At 66.4% G+C, this 17559-nt stretch overlaps 1 protein-coding gene across 4 annotated transcripts in view; it reads left to right on the top strand.

The window, feature by feature from the left end:
* The window catches only part of TRPM2 (transient receptor potential cation channel subfamily M member 2), a 44348-nt gene that overhangs the window by 2386 nt on the left and 24403 nt on the right, over positions 1 to 17559 (top strand). For 3 of the 4 annotated variants that reach the window (XM_036238118.1, XM_036238116.1, XM_016143521.2), the window contains exons 2-12: positions 2128 to 2366; positions 3036 to 3124; positions 4312 to 4480; positions 4896 to 5076; positions 7430 to 7596; positions 9055 to 9235; positions 10591 to 10652; positions 11373 to 11573; positions 12824 to 12926; positions 16061 to 16182; positions 16436 to 16774. In XM_036238118.1, the coding sequence (XP_036094011.1) occupies positions 2202 to 2366; positions 3036 to 3124; positions 4312 to 4480; positions 4896 to 5076; positions 7430 to 7596; positions 9055 to 9235; positions 10591 to 10652; positions 11373 to 11573; positions 12824 to 12926; positions 16061 to 16182; positions 16436 to 16774 (1779 nt within the window). In that variant the 5' untranslated portion in view covers positions 2128 to 2201. The remainder of the gene's footprint in view (positions 1 to 2127; positions 2367 to 3035; positions 3125 to 4311; positions 4481 to 4895; positions 5077 to 7429; positions 7597 to 9054; positions 9236 to 10590; positions 10653 to 11372; positions 11574 to 12823; positions 12927 to 16060; positions 16183 to 16435; positions 16775 to 17559) is intronic. The other variant, XM_036238117.1, reaches the window with a different exon arrangement.

The raw sequence follows: 17559 nt of genomic DNA, 5'->3' as shown, positions 1-17559 counted from the left end.
GTCACGTGTTTCCAGAGCGCTGTCAGCACACACCTATGCCAACCGCAGTTAGGGGGCAGTTAGAGGACAGTAGCTATGACCCCGAGAACCCCAGAGAAGGGGGCGGGGCAGCCGGAGCGCCCCTTCGGCCCTGCGCGGGGTGGAGGGAGGGGCAGCGGGGAGGGGGGAGGGGCGGCGGGGAGGGAACGGGCCTTGTCCTTCCCCAAGCCCCTGGGAGCGGGAAGGGCCACACGTGGCCTGCCCTGCAGTGCCCAGGGCGGTGGGCGGGGCGTGGTGTTGGTCCCCTTTCCCAGGGACCTGTTCTCAGCTGACGCCTGAGAAGACCTGCATGTGGCCCGCGAGGGCGTGCCCAGGGGGCCGCGCCGAGGAGGCCAGGCCGAGGTGGCTGAGGTGGCCGTGCCGAGGGCGCCATGCCGAGGGGGCCATGCGAGGCGGCTGCGGGCCCTGAGGGTGGCTGCGGACGGCAGCGCTTCTGGGTTTCAGACGAAGGCCTTCCTTGCCCAGACCTGGCCTGCCACTCGGCCATTTCATTTCCACTCTCCCAGCCTGGGAGAGGGGGCGGGAGCCATCTAGGCCAGGCCCCCTGACAGAGTGGCCATGTGACGAATTCCCGAGCCTCATGTTCCTCTGTCAGCCCGGAGCCTCTCTTATTCACTGTGTCCCTTGGAAGCTGGCTGTGAGGCCAGGTGAGCTGTTGCAGAGGACAGCAGGTGGCCCTGCAAGGGCTACACAGGGCTAGGGCGGCACCTCCGCCGTGGCCGCTGGGCCAGCGCTGGCCCCTGTCGCTCCCGGCCGTTCGGGCTGCTGTGACTGAAAGTCACGGTCTGGGTGGCTTAGAAACAGTGCGGGTTTGTCCCTCACACCCCGGAGGCTGGAAGCCCACGAGGAGGGGGCTGGCGGGGGCGGGGCCCCTTCCGGGCTGCAGACTCCTCCCGCTGACCTCACGGGCAGCAGGCGGCAGAGTGCCAGGGCGCTCTCTGGGGGCTGACCCCCCGGGTCACAAAGCCTTCACCCTCGTGACCACCTCACGCCTGAAGGCCCCGCCTCCTAACCCCATCGCCGTGGGGCTGTGAATTATGGGGGACACATTCAGGCTATGGCGTTCCGCTCCTGTTCCCCCAAATTCATGTTCGTCTCAGATGCGAAATACGTTCGCCCTCCTCCCCGCAGCCCCAGAGCCTGACCCATTCCAGCGCCAACGCTACCAAGTCCGAGGTCTCCTCTAAATGTCATCCACATCAGAGACAGGTCCCCTACAGCTGGGGACGTGTGACGCCACGTTCCAAAATGTGGTGGGGGGACAGGCACAGGACAGACGCCCGCATTTCCAAGGGAGAGATTGGAAAGGAGGCGGGGGTGATGGGTCCCCTGAAGTCTGGCGCCGTGAGGCCCACTGGGACGCCCCCGGGCTGGACTCGCATGCTGGGGGCTCTGTGGGCTTGGCCACCCTCCCCCGCGGCTCCACGGGCGGTGCTCTTGCCGGGGCTCCCTGCCAGGGCTGGGTTCCCGAGGCTCTGGGTCCCCTCATCCTTCAAAATTGGGATAGAGAGCGCCACCCCCCAGGCTTGTGCATGGTAGTGTAAGCTTTTTCCAAAGTCACCTCCAAACTCTTCCAGCCTCCACCCGTCACCCAGTTCCAAAGCCACTTCCACGGCTGTGGTGACCGTCGCGGCAGCACCCGCTCCCAGGGCCGGTGTTCTGTGTCCTCACAGTGCCCTCGCGGGAGGGACGGGCATGCGTCCGGCCGCGGGGTGGGGAGGGGGCAAGGATGCGGAGGTGGGGGGGGGGCCTGAGCCCTGCATGTCACTGGGAGTGTTTGCCTGAGGTCAGTGGCCATGTGACTGAACCGCAGGGCCCAGTGCTGAGCTGAGCTGGGTAAGGGCAGGGTGGGCGCCTGCCTCCCCGACATACCCCTGGGGTGCGGGCCAAGCGGGGCAGGGTGCGGGGTGGGGCGGGAGCTCTTCCGCTGGCCCTTCACAGAGACCCGAGGTTGTCACCGTTATGAACGGGCGCCTGGGGCCCGGTCACGTGCCTGTACTTCGCGGTGTGGGGACCGAGCCAGGGCTGCACACGGGGGACCTGCCAGGCCCCTCGGGAGACCTGCCTCACTCCCCTGGTCTGTTGCAGCCCCGCTCCGTGTGTTTCTGGAACCCTCGGCCCAGCCCGCCGGAGCGAGCCCGTCCCAAGGGAGGCGCGGGACCATGGAGCCCTCGGCCCCGACGAAAGCAGGCTCCAAACAGGAGGAGGGCTTCGGGGCGCAGCCCACGTGGGGGACCGACCTGGGCCCGGTCCTCAACCTCCAGCGGAGCAGCAGCAGCCTCTGCAAGAAGAGGGGGCTCCAGTTCCTCCTCGACAGCTCTGAGAAGGTGAGTGTCCAGGGGCCAGCGGCCCGGTCGCCACAGCGAGGGGCGTTTCCTGCTGGGCAGAGACTCCCGCCCTGGGGGCCGCAGCCCAGGAAGGCTCCGGAAGAGAGAACAGGACAGAATGGTAGGGCCAGGTTCGTCCCCTCCCTAGCCCCTGGGGACGCACAATCACTTTCTGTTCTTGGTCCGGGGCCAGACTCACAGAAGGCCGTCGCCCCTGACCTCCTTGTGCAGTGACTTCCCGTCCTGTGGGCAGGCCCCAGCACGGCCCAGGTCCTGGGCCACACTCACAGGAGGCCCTGGACACGACCGCAGGATGGGCACGCTCAGATGTCACAGTCCGCTGTGGCGGGCACGCGGGCGTCTCGGCCCGGTGGCCCGCAGCACCAAGGCACACCCTCGCCTGCCACCTTGCCCCTGAGTTGGCCCCAGGAAGGCGGTGCTGGCATACACTCGCACTCGTGCCCGCCTCCGACCCGAGTCCGCGCCCGCGTGCCCTCAGCAGGGGCGCACACCCCCGGGCTGCCCTGGGTGTGCTCGGGCCGCCCGAGTCTGAGCAGAGCCCCTCGGAGCTGGTCGGGGAGGGCGGGGTGTCCAGGGAGGACAGGGCGCGCCTCCGTGAGGACGGTCAGTTTGCTTGGCCAGGAAGCTCAGACCGCCTCCAACCCGCAGCAGAAGAGCCTCAGCTCATGGATCCCTGAAAACATCAAGAAGAAAGAGTGCGTGTACTTCGTGGAGAGCCCCAAGCTGTCGGATGCCGGGTGAGCGACCCCTCCTCGCTCCCACGCGCAGTGGCTGTGGGGGCAGGACTGGGCGGGGCCTCAGCCGGGGACGCCCCCCAGTCTGCACAGGACCGGGGTGCTGGGAGCTTGCGGGGGGAAGGGGTGCGTCGCATTGGAAGTGCGGGGAGTGTAGGTGGCCTGTCCACGGCCAGTGCCTGGCTCTGCCCCCTGGCATGGAGTGTCATGGGCCTGGGGACAGGAAGGAGGAGCCCAGGGAAAGCCCACAGCCCGGACCCCTCAGGAGGTCGGAGGTCGCGGAGTCTGGACAGGCCCACCCCACCCCGAGGCCCACCATGTCACTGCTGCCTGTCCTCCCGAGAGCCTGTGGGACCAGCAGGGCTCCCCAGTGGGGCACGCATGAGTAGGGTGAGCCTGAGGGACACCACCCGCCCCCGTTCCCGGGACCGAGAGCCTCGGTGGCATGGCTGGTGGAGTTACTGTTTCGGGGGGACGTCGGCTAAAGACGTGACATGAGTTCCAGGTGTACAGCTCTGCAACCCGCCATCTGGGTGCTCGCCCTGCAGGCGGGGTCCCCCCGCCACCACACCGCGGCCCCCTTTGCCTCTCGGCCCTCTGTCTGCATTTTTGTTGGCATTTTGAGGTTATGCATTTTATTTGTTCGTTTGTCGCCTTCTGTTTTACGTGCCACCTGGAAGTGGAATCACATGGTTTTTGTCCTTTTCTGTCTGATTTATTTCACTTCCCATGACACTCTCAAGATCCATCCACATTGTCGCAAATGGCAGTATTTCATCTTTTTTGTGTGTGTGGCTGAGTAATATTCCATTATACGTATATGAAACATAGGTTTATGGACCTTGGTCTCAGCGGGATTTTTGTAAACTTGACCCCAGAGGCAAAGGAAGTAAAAGAAAAATAAATGACCTGCGCTTTAGACTTTTAAAAAGTTTTGGTTTCGGTCTTTTCCGTATCTAGTTTTCTAAGTCATTTGTTACTAAGAAAAGTAAGAATCTAAAAAATTCTTAGTCTTCCAGTTGAAGGAGGCGTAATCGGCTGGGCAGGGTAGGGTGCCTCCGTGCTGCCCCGGTGGCCTCGTGGCTGCACCTGTCACTGCTGGGTGGGGGAGGGGGAGAGAGCCTGGCTCTCCACGGGGCCCCCTGCGACACCCCCAGCTGGACGCCTGAGCTGACCGCAGGCCTCTGCAGGAAGGTGGTGTGTGCGTGTGGCTACACACGCGAGCAGCACTTGGAGGAGGCCATCGGGCCCCACGCCTTCCAGGGCCAGGAGTGGGACCCCAAAAGGCACATCCAGGAGAGGCCGACGGACGCCTTTGGTGACATCGTCTTCACGGGACTGGGCCAGAAAATGGGAAAGGTTGGTTTCTGTCACCCCGTTGCTCTTACTGCGGACTACAGCCCGCAGCGGTGACCCACGCTGGCCGCGCTGGCCAGGATGGAGTGAGGGGCTGGCTGAAACCAGGGGGCACAGAGCCCTCCCAGCCCGAGGGATGGGGCAGGCGGGGGGCCGCCCTGCGAGCAGGAGACACGGTGCTCCCAGCGTCCCCTGTCACTGCAGCAGGGCGGGGCTGGGCCCCTCCTCCAGCCCTCGTCTTCCCTTTACCCACGTCCTGCCCGGGCCTGGCCACCTGTCCCCATTGGGTCTAGACTGCGGGGCAAGGCGTCCCCCGCCTGGCTGGGCTCTCAAGCAGGGCCAGCGTGCGGGTTCTGGGGTGCCGGGCGGGCCTCGTGCTGACTCGGGGTCCTTCCACTGTCCCCTGACTCCCCTGCAGTACGTCCGCGTCTCTCAGGACACACCTTCCAACATGATCTACCAGCTCATGACCCAACACTGGGGCCTGGACGTCCCCAACCTCCTCATCTCGGTCACCGGCGGGGCCAAGAACTTCAACATGAAGCCTCGGCTGAAGAACGTCTTCCGCAGAGGCCTGGTCAAGGTGGCCCAGACCACAGGTGTGCGGGGGTCACCAAGCCCAGGCCGCAGGTGTGCGGGGGTCACCAAGCCCAGACCCCAGGTGTGCGGGGGTCACCAAGCCCAGACCGCAGGTGTGCGGCGGTCACCGAGCCCAGACCGCAGGTGTGCGGCGGTCACCGAGCCCAGACCCCAGGTGTGCGGGGAACACCAAGCCCAGGCCGCAGGTGTGCGGCGGTCACCGAGCCCAGACCGCAGGTGTGTGTGTGTGAGGGGGTCGGGACACTAAGCCCAGACCACAGTGTGCCCAGGGGCGGGGAGGGGAGAGAGGGTCAGGAGGCTCAAACCACAGCAGCCTGGCAGTAGTGGGCGGGCTGAGCACCAAACTCTGGGTGAGTGGTCCCTGAGAGGCAGAGTTGGACCTTGGGACTGGTTGGTCCTGTGGGTCGTGGGCGCCACGTTCTGGCCAGGTGGAGAAGCATCTGGTCAGATTCACCCACCACATCTGCCGGAAGCTCCTTTGTCCACATCCCGCTGTCATTGGGATGCTCAAGGGAGCAGACACAGCTCCACTTAGCTCCCGGTGACGACACCCTGCTGGGCACAGAGAGGGGGCCTGGGAGCCGTGACGCCCCCTGGTGGGCGGGGACAGCAGGCGGGGGCCGCCGTGCTGGCCTGGGGTGTCAGCAGGGCTCTGTTACCTAGCTCTGTCAGCACCGGGGTGGAAGCATGACCCCTCCAGCCCTTCGCCTAGGGGATGGCCTCAGGTAGATCGGTCCCAAGGCCACAGCACTGGGAAGAGCAGGACAGACTCCTGCGGTGACCAGGGGGAGGGAGCCACGTGTCCCCACGAGGCATCAGAGTGACGACAGACAAGGTGACGTAGTACCTGTGGCTGACTAGGGGGCTGTGTAGGTAGGTTAGTGACAGGAGAGGGGGGATCGGGGTCCAGGTAACACGGGGTCGCCCAGGTCCCCGAGCCTCTTTTTTGGATCTGGCTTTGGCAGAGGGCGTCGGGCCACACCCTCGGTTCGGTCTCTGCCCCGAAACAGCCTTCGTCTGCATCTCGTTTGGCCCGTGTCACTCCAGGCTTCCTCGGATTTCTGGGTGCCACCCCCGCCCCCGCCTGCCTGAAGGTCACCAAGGCTCCCTCAGTCGTGTAGCACGTGGCTCGGTGCCGCTGACGGTCACCCGGGCACACCTGCCCCCTTCGCCACGGACTCGCTGGGTGCCGACCCGTTCCCCGTCTGGACATTTCCCTTTCTCGAGTTCAGTGTCCTCGCTGCCGCTCCCTGCCCCCGAGCCAGCGCCGCACGTTTGTGCTCTGTGGTGACGCCGTGTCTGGGCTCGGGCACCGATCTCCACGCCGCGTCTGGGCTCGGGCGCCGATCTCCACGCCGCGTCTGGGCTCGGGCGCCGATCTCCACGCCGCGTCTGGGCTCGGGCGCCGATCTCCACGCCGCGTCTGGGCTCGGGCGCCGATCTCCACGCCGCGTCTGGGCTCGGGCGCCGATCTCCACGCCGTCGTCTGGGCTCGGCTCCGATCTCCACGCCGTGTCTGGGCTCGGGCGCCGATCTCCACGCCGTGTCTGGGCTCGGGCGCCGATCTCCACGCCGTGTCTGGGCTCGGGCGCCGATCTCCACGCCGTCTGTCTGGGCTCGGGCGCCGATCTCCACGCCGTGTCTGGGCTCGGGCGCCGATCTCCACGCCGTCTGTCTGGGCTCGGGCACCGATCTCCACGCCGCCCGCGGTCCTGGCTGTGGGCGAGTGCCCCGCACAGCAGCAGACGCTCCCTTCGTCTGCTCAGGGGGGCGGCTGCCGCTCACCCGGACGTCTTCCCGTGTGCGGTCACCGGCCAGAGGGCCGGACCCCGCTGGGGACCCACTGTCCTCCCGGCGGCTGTGGTTGCTAGTGCCCGGACCTGCCTGCTCAGGCTGGACAGCAGGGCGGGACCCCATGGGCCAAGCCAGTCCCAAGCAGAGCATGGGGTGCGGGGTGCGGATTCCTTGCAGAGAAGGGGCCACGCGATGAGGTGCAGAAACGTGATCACGGCACGTGGCCCCCAAACCAAGAGGGAGAGAGGACATTTACGTACTTTGCAATACAAGGATTCAGAGAAATGTCTGAGACACCGTGTTCGCGAGACGGGCCAGACGGCAGGCGGCGGGAGGCTCCCGTGCCCCCGCCTGGGCCTGGGGGCCTGGGCTCTGGGTGGCTGCCTCGCGGGGCCGGGGGCGCTGCTCAGATCCATCGTGGCCGTGGCGTTGGACGCACCATGGGTGAGGCCCCTGCGGGAAGGCGTGTGACGCCGGTGTGCACAGGGCCCCCGCATGCGCGCGGCAGGGCGCACGCCAGGACCCACGGGCCTCCCCGGCCTCTGCTCCTCTCCGCAGGGGCCTGGATCGTCACCGGGGGGTCCCACACCGGTGTGATGAAGCAGGTGGGCAAGGCCGTGCGGGACTCCAGCCTGAGCAGCGGCCACGACGACGGGGACGTCGTCACCATCGGCATCGCGACGTGGGGCGTCGTGCACAACCGCGAGGGCCTGGTCCACCCAGAGGTGAGCCGCGTGGCTGCCCCGGGGCTGCCCCGGGGCGGGCTGGCGCCACGTGGGGTCCCACGGGTCCCGCGGTGGCAGGTCACCCCCCGGCGCCGGGGAAGAGGGGGTAGCGCGTGCGGCGGGGAGGGTCCTGCGCGGGATTTGCCCGCCTGCCCCGCCGGAGCCTGGCGACCCGGGACACGCAGCTGCCCGGCTGGGCTCGTGTCCTCCGCCACAGCCACAGGACACGTAAGAGTCATGCGGGAGCCGGCTCTGTCATGCTAAAGCCACTCAGATGAGCCACGGCTTAGCGGGAGGAAGTGGCGTGGCCCAGATCATGCCGTGGTGAGCACTAGGCCCCGATTAGCTGGGCCTTCTGACCACAGAGCCTGGCCTTGACCCTTGAGCCCCTCCACTGCACGGTCTGCAGGCGGAGCCTGACGCTCTGCTCCCGACAGTCGTCACCGCATGAGGGTCCTGTCGCCTCGAAGGAGGCGTGGCAGTGGGGAGCCACTGCGTAAGTGTGGGGACCTGAGCTGGGCAAGGTCGTCTGAGTCTCTCGGTCAGGCTTCTCAGGGCCTCGGCAGAGTTGGCAGAGTGAGCACTCGCCATGCACTCCGCACAGTCGGGGCGCTCGGGGGCACGCGGGGTGCCGCGGAGGCTTCCTCGTCGCGGCCTGCGCCGGGGGTGTGTGGGTGCAGCCCCCCCCGCCGCCCCGCGTCCGGGCTGCAGCAGCCCCTGCCCATTGCCCGGGGCTGGGACCCTCTCGCCGGCCACGTGCTTGCGACGTGGCTGGCCCGCTCCAGCCCTAGCCTCGCTGGGGGGACGGCTCACTCCACGGAGTAGATGTCGCAGGCTGAGAGAGACTGGGCGACTGCCATTTCTCTCCTCTTCGAGTTCAGAAGACTCGCTATGACACCCCTTGCCGTCGTGGGTGGACACCCAGGACGGGCGCGTTGGCCTAGCGGCCACGCCTCCTGGATCTGTGTCCTGGGGACGCTGCGAAGCCAACGGTCCTAAGCGGGGTGGCTTAAAGCCGCAGACATGGACCCCTCGTGGTTCTGGAGGTCGGAGCTACAACATCGGCGTCACTTGGCCAAAACCAAGATGCCGCCAGGGTGCGCCCTCCCGGCTGCGGGGAGAATCCGCCCCCCGCCCCCGCCTGTCTCCCGTGGCCGCATCAAGCCAGTCCGTGCCTCCATGGCCGCGTGGCCTCCCTTCCGAGGTTGGGTCTCCTGGGCCTCCCGCTCGCAAGGAGAATGTGGCGGCGTTTCGGGGCCACCTGGGTCCCGCGGCGTCATCTTCCCGTAAATGTCCTTAACGCAGCCACATCTGCGAAGGCTCGAGGCCACAGCGCAGGCTCCGGCCGCGAGGCGCTGGTGCTTGGGTCGTTGCCCAGCCGCAAGGCCCCCGCTCTGGGCACGCGCGGCGCAGAACTGCCCCCCCGGTGTCCGACTCCTCTCCGGCCACTGTCCCCAGGGCAGCTTCCCTGCCGAGTACGTCATGGACGAGGAAGGCCAAGGGCACCTCACCTGCCTGGACAACAACCACTCCCATTTCATCCTCGTGGACGACGGTACCCACGGCCGCTACGGCATCGAGATCCCCCTCCGCACCCGGCTGGAGAAGTTCATGTCGGAGCAGACGAAGGAGAGAGGAGGTGGGGCAGGCGCTTCCGGGAGCCCGGCCAAGGCGCGGGCTGGTCGCAGTGACGGGGACACAGCCGGCTGGCCAGGACGTGCCCCGGGGCCGCTCGGGGCAGGATCAGCACAGCCCTGGATTCTCTCGCCCTCGTCGAGGGGGTCACCTCCCCAGGCCCTGCCCCAGGACGGACAGTGGCCCAGGACGGATGGGGTCCCAGGGCGGACAGTGCCCCAGGACGGACAGTGCCCCAGGACGGACGGGGCCCCAGGACGGACGGGGTCCCAGGGCGGACAGTGCCCCAGGACGGACAGTGCCCCAGGACGGATAGGGTCCCAGGACAGACGGGGTCCCAGGACGGACAGTGCCCCAGGACGGACAGTGCCCCAGGACGGACAGGGTCCCAGGACAGACGGGGTCCCAGGACGGACGGGGCCCCAGGACGGACAGGGTCCCAGGACGGACAGGGTCCCTGGAGGACCATCGAGGCAGCCCCCCGCTTTTCTGTCTCAGGCCAGAGGCCATCTGCAGTCACTTCACACGCTTGGTCTCGGCTCAGAAGTGGAGCGTTGACGCGTCTTCCCCGTGGGTGGGACAGGGTGCACTGGGACAGTGGGGGTCAGGTGTGCAGGACTTTGCTATGGGGAGGGGCGAGGGGGCCCGAGAAGGTTCTACCTGGCGCAGTCGGGCACCTTGAAAGCAGAAGTTTTCAAGGTTTGCTGCACGTCGGAGTCCCCTGGAGGGCTCATCACCCCCACCCCTGGGTCCCGCCCCCCCGTCTGTGCATGTCCAAGTTCTCAGGTGACGCTGACCAGCGGGCCTGGGGCCCGCACTGTCAGCACCCTGCTTTGACCGAGAGCACCTGGGCGTGCGTGTTTGGGGGACAGTGAGACCAGGTTGGCATGTGGAAAGGAAGTTTGCTGCCCAGGGAAGGACGTTTCTAAAACCGTGAGAAGACCCCTGGCTGAGGGCTGGACGGAGGCTCGGGTGGGGCCGGGTGTCTGGACAGGACCGGGCTCCTTCGCTGTACTTGCCCCCACCCCCACCCTGTGTCACGCCCACCCGCTCAGACGCGCTGCGGAGATAAGCAGACAGGTCCCGTGGCTGGCAGGCGGAGACCGGCCGGGGGACCCAGGCCACTCTGCCGTCCTCACTTCCCCACACCTGGAGGGGGCGCAGGGGGGAGGAGCCATCGCGGGGCCTCTAGTCCGCGCTCACGCACGGAGGACGAGCAGGCCAGCTGCCCCTTCAGGGCGCCAGCCTTTCAGAGCTGCTGGCGACACGTCCCCCAGGCAGTGCTGGGTGGGAGCGGTGGGGGCAGGGCAGGCCCTGGGCCCCGAGTTCCCTAAGCTGGGCCCCTGTGCTTCGTCCTAGGCGTGGCCATCAAGATCCCCATCGTCTGTGTGGTGTTGCAGGGGGGGCCTGGGACTCTGCTCGTGAGTACCAGCGGGGGCCGGGCCATCTCCACGGGGGCGGACAGCGGCGCTGGCCTAGGTCCTGGGCGGTTGACCAGTAGCAGGGCTTCGAGGGGCTGGTGCTGATGGCCCCCTTTCCAGCACCCCTGGGCGGTGGGCTTTCAGCGTCTCTGCACCCAGGCTCCCTGGAGGGGTTCTGGGAGGCCAGCCCCGGGGACCCTGCTGAGTAAGGGCTGGTTCCCCAGTGGTTTCAATGCGCTGCCCGTGGACCTTAGCTCAGAGCCCACGGTGTGTGGTTCGCCTCGTTCATGGCCCCTCTGCTGTAGGAATGTTGGTGGCACTACAGTCTGCAGATTTGGGGCAAAAGAGGAGAAAAGGCACCATGTACGTGTCCATGGAGCCCCGGGGTCTCCTGGGGGTGGGAACCCCTTCGGTCCCCACCACGTCCGCCAGTGGCATGCCCACGGTTCTCCTGCAGGCGGTGCCCAGACCGCGTCCCCGCAGGCCGGCGTCCTTCCTGAGGACGGGCTGTTGAGTGAGCCACAGGCCTGGACGAGGTGTGTGGGGCGCACACGCCGCCGTGTGTCGGACCAACGCCTCTTCCCTCGGGGCAGGGGCCACGGCCGCGCTGGTCAGCGTTTCAGAGAGGCCCTGACGTTAAGGGCGGCCATCGCCCTCCCCTGCAGGAACTGTGGGGCGGGCGAGCGCGCTGTCCGGCTCACGCTGGCCCCTGCCTTGCAGACCATCTACAACGCCATCACCCACGGCACCCCCTGTGTGGTCGTGGAGGGCTCGGGCCGAGTGGCTGACGTCATCGCCCAGGTGGCCAGCCTGCCCATCTCCGAGATCACCGTCTCCCTGATTCAGCAGAAGCTGGCCGTGTTCTTCCAGGAGCTGTTTGAGACCTTCACCGAGGGGAGGATTGTGGAGTGGACCAAGAAGGTGAGGCCGGCAGCACGTGGTCCCTGGGCCCGGCTGACCTACGGGGCCAGGAGCCACGTGTGGGGCCAGGAAGTGGACACCTGGTGGGCCTGGGGCGGGCCCGGGAGCGATCCCCAGAGATAGGGGCTCTGCCCAGTGCGCTGTCCTGCCCAGCTCGGGAGGGTCTCGAACCTCTCGGCTGCAGAACCTCAGGCCCGGGCTGGGATCCTGCAGAGGTTTCAGGAGGGACAGAGCGGTGGAGAGCTGAGGTTTGGGCAGCAGGCGGCAGGGTCTGGCCCAGCCTCCCGGCCTGCGAGCTCACGGCCACCTAGCTTTCAGGGGTTGGCCAGGCAGTGGGGGGCGGCGAGCGCATTGAGATGGGGCCACAGGTGGCTCCCGGTACCGGGTGCCCATCTGAGAGGCACCTCACGTGCCCCCTTAGCTAGGGTGTCGGTTGGTGTGGCCCACCTGGGGATCTGCAGATTTACTGAGCCTCTGGGGGACCCTCGGTCTCCAGGGATTTGGGGAGACTTCAGGGACTGCGAGGAAGCTAGTTACGCCCCAAGGGGTGAGCCTTCATGCCCCAGGGGCAGGACGTGCCGAGCAGGGACTGGAGGGTTCAGACAGGAAGCTGCAGCCAGCAGGCCCAGGGCGCAGGGCATGACGGACGGGCTCGGCCCCCATGGCGGGCTCGGCGTCCTTCGGGTGCCCGCCGCGCTCTCTCCACTTGTGTGTTAGAAGGACTTTAGACTCGTGCAGGAGCTGCGGAGGCAGAGGGCGGCCAGCGGCCCCTCACCCCCGCCCCCGGGGCTGACGCCGCCGAGCCTGCGGGCTGGGCCTCGGGGTGCCGCCGCTGCCGGCCAGCCCGGCCTTCCGGGCCCCGGACCCCGACCAAGACCGCGCGTCACGTTCACCCCGGCCTCGCTCACTGTCTGATCGCTTTTCCTTTTCCTTTGCGGCGTCTGCCCTGGCGGGACGTTCTCTAGCTAGCCCATCAGGTTTCAAAGAACAAGATGAGCCAGGCTGCTTTGGGCGTGGGGTGCCCCCCGCCACGGGACCACTCTGGGCCCAGGGACTCTCATGGCTGTTAGGACCGAGGACCCCAGCGGCCCTGCAGTTCGGCAGTTCTGCTCTGAAGTCCTTGGGTCTCTCGTTCCTGTGGGGGGAGGGGACAGTGCGGGCGGTGGAGCAGGGCGAGGACCCCGCGCGGGGTCCCCCTCGTCGCCAGAGGCCCGTCGGCTGCCGTGCCTCACAGGGGCCGTGCGTTGCAGATCCAGGACATTGTCCGGAGGCGGCAGCTGCTGACCATCTTCCGGGAGGGCAAGGACGGCCAGCAGGACGTGGACGTGGCCATCCTGCAGGCCTTGCTGAAAGGTGCGTGTCAGGCGAGGTGGGGGCCGGGGCTCGGGACCCTGAGCCCTGGGCGGGCAGGTGCATGGGTCAGAGGGCAGCGGAGGCTGGTGTCGGGGTACCCACCGCCAACGTCAGGGTGCGGGCTCCTCGCCTCCTCTTCTCGCTGAAACCTGAGCGTGGCCCACACGAATCCCTCCCTCTGTGGTCAGAGCAGCTTCTCACTAAGCTTCAGGGTAGGGAGAGAGACCTCGGCGGTCCCCCTGCAGAGACCCCATACTTGTCCTGTGCTTGACCTCCCCACGTCCCCGCCAGGGAGGCTGCGAAGCAGGGGTCCTCGCGACGAAGGGCGGGGCTCTGGGCTTCTCCCCTGTCTGCACTCTGCCTGGCACACGCTGCCCGCTCCCCCTCCCCCACTTCCGGGGCAGGCACTTCCCGCTGGCTTCCCCATGGCCGTGCTGGGGACACAGCCCCAGGCAGACCCCGGCACACAGCAGGAGGCTCCCGTGGTCGCCCATCCGACGTCACTTTGATTTCTGGGTGTCCCCTCTGTGCCCCTCTCACTGACAAAGGGCCCAGATGTTTCCCATAAACCTCACCTAGCGGATGAAACGGTTAGAAGTGAGACTCGAGTCGTGCGTTTAAAGGCCTGGGCTGGGAGGTTCTCGCTGGAACAGAGAAGAACCAGGAAGAGCTGACTCGGCAGGGTCAGAGCCGCTTCTTCCCTGTGGCGGCCGGCGATGGTGCGGGCGGGGTCAGGAGCCTGACCCACAGACCCGCCACGTGGCCCATGACCGGTGGCGTGCTGGCAGGAGCGAACACCTGGGTCTGAGGGTGTCCCCATCGCAGAGGGCAGTGGAGGCGTCTGTCACTTCTCTGAGGTGGCCCAGGAACCCGAGGCTGCTGTGGCCCTTGGAGGCAGTGACAAGGGACACTGAGTCTGACCAGCAGCGCACAGCACTGGGAGAGGGGACACCCCTCCTCGTGGCCCAGGGCGGACCCCACAGATGTGGAGCCCCGAGTCCCGCGGCCTCTGCTCTCACCGGCTGTGGGGCTGCTCAGAGCAGAGCTCAGGCCGTGGTGGCCACTTCTGGGTGGGTGCTGAGCGGGGAGGGGCAGACGGGCCTTGGGTGTCGGAAGGTCCCATGTCTGGACCTCGGTGGTGGCTGTGCCAGTGTAGACGTAGGGAAAAGCCGGCGAGCGGTGCGGGTGAGACTTGTGCACGGTCGAGGTCTGTTGTCCTCAGCGAGAAGTGTCGGCCGGTGCCTCGGGCACAGCAGGGCTGAGCAGGCGGCGCGGGTGGCGGCCACGGTGCAGGGTGGGCAGGAGGGAGCGTACGTGTTGCTGGGCGCGAAGTCGGTGTAATTGGTCGCAAGCGGGTGCTTAGGGGAGGGTACGGGGCAGGGACACCCCTAATCGTGGGGCATGTGTGAAGTGCACGTGGTTCCAGAAAGACGTGCAGGGTTTTCCGGAGGCGGCCTTTTTAAAAACCAACCGCCTCGAGGTACAGTTTACGTATAGTGACCCCCAAGCTTACTGCGGGAGGCACTGTAACAGGCGTGTGTTCCCCACGTACCCCACAGTTGATATGGGGCCTGGCTCCTCACCCCAGAAAGCCCCTCGCGTCCCCCGTCGGCAGACGTCTCCCCTCTCTGCCCTCCAGCCCGGCGACTGCGTCCGCTTTCCCATCCGGGACCCACCACGCCTGGCGGTTGGCGTCTCGCTCCTCTGTTCAGCGCTGTGGTTCTGAGATGCGTCCATATTGTTGAACTGTGTGTCAGACTCGGCTCCCTTGCTGCCGAGCCGTCCTCCGCGTGGGTCCTCTGCGTGGGCGGCTGCCGTGGGCGTCTGCCGTGGGTCCTCTGCGTGGGCAGTCTGCCGTGGGCGTCTGCCGTGGGCGTCTGCCGTGGGCGTCAGCCGTGGGCGGTCTTCTGAGCGCCTGTGTCGTTTTCCGTTCATGTGTGGACAGACGTTCACGTTGCCCACCGTTTGCGGCTATTATGAATATACGTATTTGTTTTCATTTCTCGGGGTCCACCCGTGGGAATGCGATGACTGGTCCTTTGGGGTGAATGTATGTTTAACTTTACGAGAAACTGCTGAACTGCTTTCCAGAAAGAGCCTACTGTTTTACCTCTCTCTGCGCAGCCTCCTGACCCCTGTCACCTGTCATTTAGACGGTAGCCGTCCTAGTGGCTGTGAGGTGACGTGTCAGTGTGGTCTCCCCAATGAATAAGGTGGGGCGTCATTTCCTAGGCTTGTTGGCCACTCGTCTGTCATCTTGGTGGAGTGTCTTTCAGATGGTTAGTCCGCGTTCACGTAGTGAATCGTCTTCTCGTTTTTGCATTGCATTGCAAGGGTTTCGATACATTCCAATACAAATTCTTTCCCGGATGCGTGTGCCGGGGACGTTTTCTCTTGGTTTGTGGGCTGCTTTCAGACTTCCCTCCGGGGTCTCTGAAGAGCAGGAGGCTGGCATTTTAATGCAGTTAATTTAGCAGTTTGCGCCTTCGTGGTGCATGTTCTCTGCACCCCAAGAAGTCTTTGCCGCCCACAGTCACAGCTGTTGCCATGTGCTCATTCTGGGGGCTCTGCAGGCTCAGCTTAGGTCCATGATCGACCTTGGTGTCGTAGGGTGAAGGTCAAAGTTCTTTGTTTTTCTTCCCCAAATAACAACCCATGTTTTAAATGTTAAACCAGAGAGAGAGAGAGACAGAGAGAGACAGACAGAGAGGGACAGAGACAGAGAGGGACAGAGACAGAGAGAGAGAGACAGAGAGAGAGACAGAGAGACAGAGCCAGAGGGCATGTGCAGAAATGCGTGTGCAGAAGTGCTCACCCTGAGAAGCTGGGTGAGGCGGTGCTTTTGCAATCAGGGTGACACAAAGGTTCTAAGTTAGGGGCCAGGGCCTTGACCAGGAGGTGGGGGCAGGGCAGGGAGCTGCGGGGAGCCAGAGTGGTGACTGCGAGAGCCCCACATTCCGACGACACCGAGGGCATGGGGGGGTGCACTGAGCTCGGCACATCCTCAACCATGGTGACCGGGCGGCAGTGGCTGGGGACGGCCTGCCTCTGTGGCTGTATGGGGCAGCAGGGTGCTGCGGGAAGTGGCTTCGAGAGGTGGCTTCAAGCCCTGGACACTATGCTCGTCCCTGCAGCCTCGCGCAGTCACGACCACTTTGGCCACGAGAACTGGGACCATCAGCTGAAGCTGGCCGTGGCGTGGAACCGCGTGGACATGGCCCGCAGTGAGATCTTCACGGACGAGCGTCAGTGGAAGGTGAGGCTTCTCGGGGCTGCGCTGGGCAGAGGGGCGCGGCGCCCCCCGGCGCCTCCCCGCCCCCCTCCCCCGCCCCCGGTGAGCGGTGCCATGGACGCCCGACGGGCCTCCGTGTGGGCCCAGCCGTCTCCCGGGTGGAGGCGGGAGGCCCGGGCGTGTGTCCTTCTCCCCCAGCTGGAGCCACACCTGCCCGTCCCCGCGCCCCGGGAGCACAGGAGGCGGTGACCAGACGCGGCCCCGCCCCCTCTCCCAGCCCGCAGAGCTGCACCCCATCATGGCGGCCGCCCTCATCTCCAACAAGCCCGAGTTCGTGAAGCTCTTCCTGGAGAACGGGCTGCGGCTGAAGGACTTTGTCACCTGCGACACCCTGCTCTACCTGTACGAGAACCTGGACCCCGCCTGCCTGTTCTGGGCCAAGCTGCAGAAGGTGCTGGCGGAGGAGCCGGCCACCGCCAGGCCGCCCCTGCGCATGCACCACGTGGCGCAGGTGCTGCGCGAGCTGCTGGGCGACTCCACGCAGCCGCTGTACCCGCGGCCCCGGCCCGGCGAGCGGCCGCACCTGCTGCTGCCCGTGCCGCACGTCAAGCTCAACGTGCGTGCTGGTGACGCCCCCCACCCCCACCCCCGCCCCGCGCGGGGCAGCCTGCGCGCCGGGCCCCTGCTGTCCTCAGAGCATTCTAGAAAACGTAGCTTATGTGTTAATGGGAAAAGCAGCACATGCGGGCTTAGTCGGCTCAGCTGCCGTGAGGACGTGCTGGCCTGGGGGGGTCACGCGACGCGTTTGTTTTATCGGGGCTCCAGAGGCTGGAAGCCCAAAGTCGGGGCGCAGGGCTGGCTTCCGGCCAGGGCCCTCCTCCCGGCGCGCCCTCGCGTGACCTCTCGTCAGTGTGCACGTGCTCAGAGACGGCGCTGGCGTCTCTTCTGTAAGGACACCGGTCCTGCTGGGTCGGGGTCTCCCGCGGTGACCTCCCGCGACCGCGGCTACTTCCTTCTAGGCCCCGCCTCCGCACACAGCAGCCGCAGGGGTCGAGGCTTCAGCGGAAGAACGTTCAGCCCGAAACGTTCCGCCTTCTGGCCCCCCCAAACGCAGGTCCTTACCAAAAGCAAAATGTTTCCTCCATTCCCAACATCCCCAAAAGGCCTCGACCCCGCCAATGTCTGAGGTCACATCGAAGTCTCACATGAGTCAGAAGTGCATTCCTCCCGAGGCGGATCCCGTCCAGCTTGGAACGTGTGACGCCAGACGCGTCACGTGCTTCCGGTGGTGGGGTCGGGCGTAGGACAGACGTCCGCGTTGCCAAGGGAGCGATCGGAAAGGGGGAAGCCCGACGCCTCGCTGGGCGGGTCCCTCGGGGCCCCGAGGCTCAAGATAAATCT

This window comes from Rousettus aegyptiacus, unplaced genomic scaffold, assembly GCF_014176215.1.
Source record: "Rousettus aegyptiacus isolate mRouAeg1 unplaced genomic scaffold, mRouAeg1.p scaffold_m13_p_20, whole genome shotgun sequence".
Taxonomy (NCBI): domain Eukaryota; kingdom Metazoa; phylum Chordata; class Mammalia; order Chiroptera; family Pteropodidae; genus Rousettus; species Rousettus aegyptiacus.
The sequence above is the reverse complement of the archived record's forward strand: the minus strand, read 5'-3'. Positions and strand labels throughout refer to the sequence as shown.